Here is a 10,799-nt window from a genome sequence, read left to right on the forward strand (position 1 = left end):
CATTAGTGTGTCTAACCGATAGTTTTTTTAGATGAATTAGTGAGTCTGGACTTCGACCGTATCTGCATGTCAAAAGTTTTGCTTATCATTTTGTGTCGAAAACTACCTGCTTATCATCCTTAGAGCATCACTTGCTTATCGTCCTTAGTCTAGACACATCTTATTGCATGAATTGCATGATTAGTGTATAGTCAAAATTTATATCTTAGCATATCTGCTAATTCATATCTTAGCGTACCTGTTATTGTTACCGATGTCTGACAGTTTCCGTAGATTCCTCCGTAACTTATGGGATTTTAGTATTATATATACATATGTAAATTATGTATTGCAGGGTATTAATCTACATCCTATAATCTATTTCTTATCGAAAATCCTTCATCTGATCGTACGAGATGAATCCCTCAACCAGTTCGAGTCCCTCAGATTTCGATAGCTATTCCGACATGGATATTCACCTAAGCTTCGAAAGCGGTGTCACCAGAATGAATCAATCAATCAGCCATCCCCAATTCATCTGATGGGTTCGTAGACGACTTAACCGATGGAGATGTGAAGAAAGCGATCCTTTCCATCCACCACATTCCCCCCTTGGCAAAGAACCTGAAGCATTTACCGGCGACCCTAATCGAAACACCATTTCCACACTCATTTTCAGAGTATCTCGCCACGATTATATTCTATCTAAAATTCTAAACCTATTTCACCCGCTCGTTTCGACCGACAATCATCCCGAAATAATAGAAGAAGTCAACGAACTTCGAGCTCGAGTGCTAACCTTGGAGAATATGGTTCGAAACTTACAAGCACCAGCAGCATCACCGGCACTAACAGTACCACCAACATCAGTACCAGCAGCACCAGTATCACTAACCACAACATCCGCAACATACATCTCGACACCATAATCTATACCTCGAACATCAACATCATACTCACCATAGATACCAAGGTGTACCAACAATAATTAACGATGAAGTATTGATCCATAACTTCATTAATATTCTGCGAAGAATATGTGGTTCCTAATAATTTTAGAGATTACTTATTCTAGCGCAAACCGAAAAGCAAATGAGATTAATATCATATTAACTCATTAAATCCATGATTACATCTGAAGAAAATATATATGCAAGTATATTTTCATAAAGATTGTAATTAAAAATTCTTTCGTACAAACTGTTAATGATGAAAATATTTTAACGGGTAGGTAATACCCGAGGAATATTTAAGATTTCGCATTAATAAGTTACACTGTACATTCTTCGAATCTAATTCAACGGTCATTTACTATCCTTTTTACATTCACCGATATACAAATCTGTTCACCACAAAATGACCATTTTCATTCAAAATTCATATTTGGATTTTGACTTCTCAGAATCCAACAAGTGGCATAATGAAGAAAATATTGGACAAAATAAAATTTGTTAGAAACAAACAATTTAACTATGAGGAGAATTTTATTAAGAATCCACGCTAACTATTCCTAGCTAACTGAATACATTTAATTTATCGCAATTTATTTATCGCAATTTTACTTATCGTCATATAATTTCTGTTATTTATTTTACGCACCTTAAATATCGGGACACGTATACAAGGTTTTGACATATCATATCGACGCATCTATATATATTATTTGGAATAACCATAGACACTCTATATGCAGTAATGTTGGAGTTAGCTATACAGGGTTGAGGTTGATTATACAATAATATATATAGTTTGAGTTGTGATCGAGTCTGAGACATGTACACGGGTCAAGATAAGTATTAATTAATTCGAATATTATATAGTAAACTATATATGAATTATTATTTGTACACTGCTAACTGTGGACTATCAATATTGGACAATTTAAATGAATTAAAATATTGATTATAACCTATGAAACTAAACAATTCTTCAAGTTTGCCACTTGATTCCATCTTAAACCTCATTTGTATCTTGACGATTACAATCTGCGTTCAAATCTTTCATAATTCTTGAAAACACCTCAATCCAGAGAATGAACCAACCGCACTTCGTCCACGGAAGGAAAGATTTATGCAAATAGATATGCACCTGAAAAGAAAAAAAAAACTCTCGGAACCTGAGTAAACGTTTAACACGTATCTGTGCTAATTCCTTTACTGTTATTATTACCCAAAATAACTTTGCAGTTCTTTTTCAAAATAGCCAATTTTGTCACAGCTCCAGCAAATCAACTTCGACTTTTCGTTCGAAACAACCTTATTATCACCTTGATTTATATGCATGCTCTTTTATTATTACTGGAGAACCTTTCATATTCCACCATATTACCATGAGCGTTTAATCATCTAAAAACACAATTCTCCTGAAACCACCTCGGATTGATAACCGATGATTCAGATATCGTAGCATTAAATGCGGAGAAAATAGAAAAATGGTAGATGGTCTAAACGGTCAAAAGTTTGATGATAAAGAAAGGAGTGTTAGGAACGCTCGATAGAAAATATGGTACTGAAAAGAAAAAAAAAGATTTAGCGAACTATGAAGGAGACCAAGAACAAATACAAGGACCAAACTCTATATTCGAAAAATCCAAGTAACTCTGGACCCGATGAAATCTTTAAAGAATATCTTGCTCCGAAGTCATGTTAAAATCTTGCGGAAAATTTTTCTTCATCAACCTTCAAACTTATAAATTCCAAAATATCATCATAAATATCTTCGATATTTCTGAGGATATTTTCATAAATATTCTTGTTCGAAAATATCTACCTCTTCGTGTTTTCTGTATTCCATTGTATTGGAAACTTCTGTAAAATCTAAGTATAAATTATGAATGAATTGTGGAGAAGTGTTGGGAATTGAAGCATGGGTTAGTATAATATAATGACGCCCGGCCAACGTGATTATATTACAGTAGGTCATGCTGAATTTCTAATGTAACGTGATGATGGTTCACAGTAGATCATACCATCATCATGTGTCATGTTACATAACTCTTTCATTCTACTTAACTTCTGAACATATCAAGAAAATGTATTCTTGATGATTCTATCTACAGTGATGTTGATAAATTTGAAAATCAAATCGTGCTATCACGTTCCTTCCTGCTTAGAACATTATAATCATTCGAGACTCTATATCTATGAATTTTAGACCATTATTCGCTTCACTTAAAGTCGGAAAGAGAAAACAAAAGTATGAAACTCCAAAAATATAAGGGGGGATATAAAGCTCGATAACAACACATAAATTACAAACCGTGTATGTCAATGTATATCGCAACATAAAGACACGAGAGAATTAAAAACATTATAACCCCAAGGGCGAAGTAGAAGAAAACAGATTCCTCCGGTGGTAATTGGAAAAGGAGAATGATTGTTGCGATAGTGAGGATAAGAACAAGGATTAGAACTGGATTAAGCATTTTCACAATTTTTTGAATTTGGGAATTGAGTATAGGAGTGATAAAAGTAGATGAACGGGAGGTGTTCATTTATAGTAAAAATACCAGACAAAGAAATCGAGGCAGATCATCGCATTTAATTAAAGAGATCCTAATTTCCTCATTTACCAAAGAATCATATCTTATTTAGATTTCGAAGATTTTCTTTTAAATCCCTTGAATTCCGAAATTCAAACCAGATTACGTCAAAAGTTAAGACGCACCTTATTTTCTAAATTCAACCAAGACAACGTCAAAAGATAAGATGCAATTTATTTTCTAAATTCAACCATGACTAGTCAAAAGTTATGATAAAACTTGTCATTTTCATTTCACTATTTAGTGATAGCTTCACTCGTACTCTTCGAGTAATCGAATTGTTTTATCTATATTATTCAATAGTGATAAAACTCTAATTTTCAACTCTTATTCGTCATGAAAATACTCTTATTATTAGCCATGACGACCTCACTCAAATTTCGGGACGAAATTTATTTAACGGGTAGGTACTGTGACGACCCGGAAATTTCTGACCAAATTTAAAACTTAATCTTTATATGATTTCGACACGATAACAAAGTCTGTTACGTTGCATCTCAAAATTTTTGAACTGTTTTCATAAATACATTTAACTTTCGACCATTGCCGACGATTCACGAACATCAATTCATAAATAAATATGTACATATTTAAATATATAAATATATATATAATAATTTGAAATATTATATGATTTAGTTATTAAAATTAATTATGTAAAATAAAAATAAAAATGTGATATTATAATAATTATTATTTAAAACATATCTATATATATAAATAAAGTATATTAAATATATAATATGTGATCTTGAATTTATTTAGTAAACGACAGTAACACTCATTTGCCATTCGATGGATATTAAACAAGTTAAAAACGAACTTATGATAATATAAAAATTAACGTTAGTCCATAATTATGTTGTGTAAAATATAGGATTATTAGTTTAGACTTTTTGTTAAACTCAAGTGATTTACATTGAAGTTGTAAAAGTTGACACATATGCAAAATTTTATTAGGATTCAGTGGAACAATCACGTAGGCATATCAAAAGTTAGGTAGTGAATCAAATGTTCAATAGGAAAAGTGAGAAAATAGATTCGATACAGGTCAAGATATATACATTAAAATTTTAACTAAGTATATAATGTTTTGATGGCTACAACTAAAGAGAACTGTTTTACAGAGATAAATTATGATCAACTATGAATTTTCTTTGAATAGCCAATATAGTATGTTGGCGAAATATAATTATACATGTTTGATTAAAAACAATATGTTGATATTCAAAGATTTCAAGGACAAAATCACCTTTAGGGTGATATGTTATAACATTCGAAAATATTTTTATATCATCCAACGAGTATTTTATAATATGGTTAACTTTATTTGCATTGTTAGAGGATATTAGATGATCGATTAATATATATATATATATATATATATATATATATATATATATATATATACACACACACACACGAGATACCTGAAGTTATAAGACTAAATTTATTCGTTTGATTTCAAAAAAAAAAAAAAATACTCGAACTCGAGCTCAGCTCGATTCGGGCCTAAGTTTTTATGCTCGAGCTCGACATTTGAGGTTCGAGCTTGAACTCGTTTAGTAAACGAGTCCTAACATAAGCTCGAGTAGTTCACGAGCAGCTTAACTCATTTACAGCTGCCATAACTTAAAATTCGGTTTACAATAATATATCGAGCGTTCATATTTATTAGTTTCATTTTGAACTTGGCAAAGTAAAAGGTAATTATCTAATTTTTTAATAAACACTAACAAACTTACACTTCCGGGAATAAGTCAACAAAACAGATGGAGAAACGTGGATCAATCCCGTAATTATCGGCTTTATTTACAAAATCAATAAGCAATAATGAATTGAGATAAAATCCCATAATTATCGGTAGGTTTCTTTTTATTAGTACCAATTCCTTCTTCAATTACTCATTGAGCACTAATATATCTAAAATAGAATAAAATCTTCTTAAAAACTATATTCAATAGGTCACATAATATAGAGCTATGAGGCGTACAAAGAAAGAGGCCATGAAACCAAACAAGAATGTTAACTTTCATGTGTAGTTTCGACTACGAACTTGGCTCAATGTAAAGGTTCATGAATCCGAGGACAAACCTGCATTGTTCAGTTCCGTCGTATGCATATTTTTACTACAAAATATCGTATTGTGAGTTTCATTTGCTCCCTTTTTAATTGCTTTTACAATATGTATATATTTTTGGGCTGAGAATACATGCGCCGTTTTATAAATGTTTTACGAAATAGACACAAGTACTTAAAAATATATTCTACGTTGAGTTGTACCACTGGCATACTTCCCTGTAGCTTGGTAACTAATATTTACATGGGTATTGTAAACGCGAATCCTGTTGATAGATCTATCGGGCCTGACAACCCCAACCGGACTGGACGACTAGTATTCAACGGTTGCACAGTACTTCATTTCATTACTACACTTGGTACAGTGTAGGGAGATTTCATAATAAAGGGAATATGCGACGTTGATTAAATGTTAAGTATGGTTACCAAGTGCTCAACCACTTAGAATGCTTTACATACACTTGCGAGTGTATTATGTTTATGATTATGAAATCTTGTGGTCTATTGAAAATATTGATAATTGTTGTTACGATAAAACCTATGAACTCACCAACCTTTTGGTTGACACTTTTAAGCATGTTTATTCTCAGGTACGAATTAAGTCTTCCGCTGTGCATTTGCTCATTTTAAGGACATTACTTGGAGTCGATCATCGCAATGGAACCTAATGTTGATGACTTCGTCCAGATGGATTAGGACGGGTCTTTACAGTATCCGAGCCAGGTTTTACACCATCTTAATTGTCGCGTGATTTTCTTTAGATTTAGCTTTGTGGTGAATTGGTAAGAGTCAAAACCTTTATGGTTTTGAAAGTCAACTTTGTTGATTACCTCGTGACGCATGAATAAGATCTGAAAAAAAGTCACTGTTATAAATTTTGAATTTATTTATTATGGCTTGAATAATTGTTGTTTATTTCATTCCATGGTTGTACACATGCATTGTAACCATGGACAAGCCATATGTAGGTTTTAATAATGTAGTTATTAAAAATTATGATTGCACACATAGCCCATAATGCCCCAACCTATGTATGATTGTTGTGATTGTTGATTACGGCAATATTAAGTCATATTGATTATTTATTTTTTATAAGAAATGCCATTTTGAAGCCAAAGTTGTATTATATTTATTTTTCATTTTCATAGTATTGTATTTAAGTTTATTCTAAATTGTAAAAGTATTAGATTAGTTATATTTTTCAATTTTAAATAAATGTAATAAGATGAAGATTAAAGATAAAGATGTAACGTGAAGTTTGACTTAGAAGATGGTGAACATGTCAAGTTGACAATGATGGCGTTTGTCAAGTTTTCACTTGATTCTTGAATTAAGTGGGAACTACGATATTACCCTTAGTTTGACCTCTTGATCTCATGTCGGCTCATGGGATCAAGCATAGGATTTTTAGGCTAGGCTGTGTGTGTGTGATGCATGGTTGTGTTTTAATTTTGCATTTATATATAATTGTTGATTAGAATATATATGCTAAACTAGTTTATAACCCGCGAATTCACGGGGCTATTAAAAAGAATATTTTTGAAGCCGATTATAGTTGCATAATGTTCATTTATATTTACATTCAATAAACAACTTCCTTGAGAAAAAATCTGAATGTCTGAACCTGTAAGTATAGTATGTTAGAAATAAATTAATACTAATACCTCAAAGACGAATTAACATGTTAAAAATAGTTATTAAATGTAGTAGAAAAAGTTATATAACACAGTTGTCACCATGTTTACCTTGAAGACAAATGGATTGTTGTACATTCAAAGTACCTTAATTACATAACATATGATGTCTAAAGTTATGTTCCCAAACATAATGGTATTTTGCTATTGACGAATAACTATCAATGTACGATGAAACTCATCTATTAAATTTAACACTATGGGAATACTTTCAATGTCTGGGCATACAACCAGGAAACACTCTTTTTTAAAACCTATGCTAATTGGCTTTCAAACAATATAAACGATGTTGTTCCAGACTTGTCTTCAAATGCTATGACAACTCGAATCCCGAAAGGTCAAAAAACAAAAAAAAAATCAACAGTATGTTTATTCGAAACTTACTTTGGATATACTAAGTTTGTCGTATTATAGTTCGAACATTCCCCAACATTTCAGAATTTGGACCAACAATCTTTCTACCGGCCATGGACCCACATTTATTGCACCCATAACCAAACCACCGCTCATCAGCCAATGTCCTTAGAATAATAGCTTTAGCAACACAAGATTTTACCTATAGTCAAATTAGAATAAGTTAGTAATTATATATGTGATAGGTTTGAGTCCATTTGACCAAGACCTTCACCCATATATTCACATAGGGACGCGACTGATCATTCAAGTATTTCAAAGAAGTGAACACTACCACATCAGACATTACAAGATAGTTAGTTGTAGGTTATTATTGAAATATGTTTTTAGTATGATTTTTCCGGAGAGGAAATGCTTTGTGAATGGATACATAACCATATGTGCCTTTGTTATTTATAGATGAGGCTGGCGTAGTTTGAAATTTTAGCGCCCTCAAAAATGGGAGAGATTTTGTAGCATATTACTAATCCATAAATTATGTTTGGGGTCATATGTATCATTATCAATTAGGCAAATTTGAATTTGTGATCTTGAAATTTGTTAGTATTAACAAATTATGCTATATTTATGGGATGCAATCATATACATATGAATGAATGTAATGTATATGACATAATTTTCTGTTTCACCCAAATATCTGTTGTATATACCTCTTGACATTCATATGTACGTATTATATTATATATTATATATGTACATATATGACAATAATCTATCTATTATTAAAATACATATGTACGTATTATATGTTATGTATGTACATATATCTATATCATATAGTTATTACGATAATAACCAGTATGGCCCATTTAGTTAGTTCCCTCTGTATCTAATGCTTTTATGAGCCATTTGACCCATTTTTTATTGAGTTTTTATCTTATATATCCTTGATAACTTCTATAATTACATATAAATCCACCTAAATAGCATAATATCACATTTACCTTTTTCAAACATTTAAACACTACACATATGTTGTTAAGTCAAACCTAACATACATTAGAACCTAAAATTTTTTTGATCTCTAATAACGAAAATTTGATCACACAAGTTTTCTTCACACCTGTCGATGATTCCTCCCTACCTTCGAGACTTTAAGGTGAGGATAATTCATAATTTATTAAACTTATTGATTTGTATTGGAGTGTTCATTATTTGTGTATATGTTTACCTAATCGCAATGATTTTCATGATAGTCCACAATAGAAACAAAAATTGATAAGGCTGCTATTTTTTCCATGAATGGGTCGTGTTCACCACTTGATTTTTTACCGATTCAATATGATGATATACATAGTGATACATAGTCTACATAGTCTTATGCTAGTTAACATGGTAATTCATGTATTATTGTTGCACATAACTAAGTTCATGAAATAAAATTCTATTGCTTTTCATAAAAAAATACACAACAAGGATCATCTATAGTTAATTTGTTTCAACTATATAGCTATTGTTATGCGGCTACACATTTCAGGGGTAAAATTGAATTTTAATTTTGTAGAATTGATCTTTTAAAGAAAAGGATAAATATGAGAGTCTTAATATTTATACTGGATATATTTGATATTATGTTATTTAGTTGGATATATATGTTATTTTCAAGATTAGGAGGGACGTATATGTTATTCACTCTTTTTTATTTATAAATAAATATTTACCCAAACCGACCAATTTAATGAGTCAAGGTTGTCACCTCTAAAAGTAATAAATGAATACAAATAGGAAATGAAATGTACCTTGAGGATACTGAGCGGCCCATGGATTTTAAACAAGCTAGCTTCTAAACCATCAACTTCAAAATAAGCATCAGCAGCTGCGACAAACTCTTTTTGATTACTCGATTCCATTGCATGAACCCATCTCGAGTTACCTAAAAACCGCAATATGTAAATAGGAATAGTTTTAGAACGATAGACACGAACCCAAGCCAGTTGCAAATAAGATTGTATTCAATTGAACCTCCACCCGCAACCACCTAATCAAACTGTATCCACACGTCTATAAACATAAACATATTTTTTACATATATTACAATTATATTTATAACCATAATAAGTACGTGGAGATATTACTGTTTATAAATTCAAGGGTTCTCTTAATGATGCAATGCATAAAGCATAGTGCAAAGCCCTGTCCATCTCATCAATCATATAGTCATGTGCATCTCAATAGCAACCTTCTTCTGGACTGACTCAATTTTCTGAAATAAGAAGATCTTTGCAGATATGAATTTCATAACAATGAGAACCATAACTAAAAAAAACTATTACCTTGAATTCTCTGAACTATTAGCTTTGTCTCAATAGCAACCTTCTTCTGGTCTGACTCAATTTTCTGAAATATAAATATCTTGAACCTACTATCGCCAAATATTTTTAGTATTACTTTTCCAAGTTTTCTGATCAGTTTGTACTCGAATAGGTGTCCAGAGCTATGCAAATAACATAACCAGATACTGATGAGCTCAATGTAGCTCCACCATTAAATTAAAGAATTGTAAATATTAGCAATTATGAACAATTAATTTAAAAAACAAAATAAAAACTCCCCAAAAAATAATTACCTTGGATTCAATAATTCAAGCGTATTAATACATCGTTTGTAGAAAAACATCTTCCGAAGAATGAATGTAATTTCATCATCGCGGTTATGATTATCGGTATTAGGGCACGTATGATATTTGGCCTTGGGGTTTTTCATATCTACTCGTTCTCATGAACTGGTACCGTAAAAAATTGCTTGAACAACGATGAAGTCTTCTTATTTTTGAAAGAATGAAGAAGAACATCAATTTGATTTCTAGATGATAATGGTTCGTGTTTGATTGTTGAAGGAACAAATTAGGGAGTCGTGAATAATTGTAGTAGGGTTTTTTTTTTTAATTAGGGACAAAGGTGTAAATTTCATCCTCGCGTGACGTATATCGGGGGTTAGTTACATATCATTTTTTTTTCACGGCTGAGATCAAATCAATTTTTCTCGTCCAAGGAGAGAGGCTTTGCCCCCATGTAGGTTTTTTCAAATTAGAGTGATGTAATAAAAGTTTTGTTATAAAAGAGAAAAGAGAAAGAGATGTTTTTGATGAAAAC

The 10,799-nt window shown here is 31.4% G+C and overlaps 1 protein-coding gene across 7 annotated transcripts in view; it reads right to left on the reverse strand.

Moving 5' to 3' along the window:
- The window catches only part of LOC139894461 (uncharacterized), a 59,274-nt gene extending 48,740 nt beyond the window's left edge, over positions 1 to 10,534 (reverse strand). For 2 of the 7 annotated variants that reach the window (XR_011774999.1, XR_011774997.1), the window contains exons 1-3: positions 10,274 to 10,534; positions 9,981 to 10,183; positions 9,447 to 9,910 (exon numbers count right to left, since the gene is read on the reverse strand). Coding sequence is in view for 4 of the 7 variants with exons in the window: in XM_071877773.1 (XP_071733874.1) it covers positions 7,688 to 7,849; positions 9,447 to 9,580; positions 9,783 to 9,822 (336 nt within the window). In the remaining 3 variants the exon portion in view is untranslated. Of the gene's footprint in view, positions 1 to 7,349; positions 7,850 to 9,446; positions 9,948 to 9,980; positions 10,184 to 10,273 lie in introns of those variants that run through there. The other 5 variants (XM_071877773.1, XM_071877772.1, XM_071877771.1 and 2 more) reach the window with 5 other exon arrangements.
- Positions 10,535 to 10,799: the final 265 nt, after the last annotated feature.

This window comes from Rutidosis leptorrhynchoides, chromosome 2 (genome assembly GCF_046630445.1).
Source record: "Rutidosis leptorrhynchoides isolate AG116_Rl617_1_P2 chromosome 2, CSIRO_AGI_Rlap_v1, whole genome shotgun sequence".
Taxonomy (NCBI): Eukaryota; Viridiplantae; Streptophyta; class Magnoliopsida; order Asterales; family Asteraceae; genus Rutidosis; species Rutidosis leptorrhynchoides.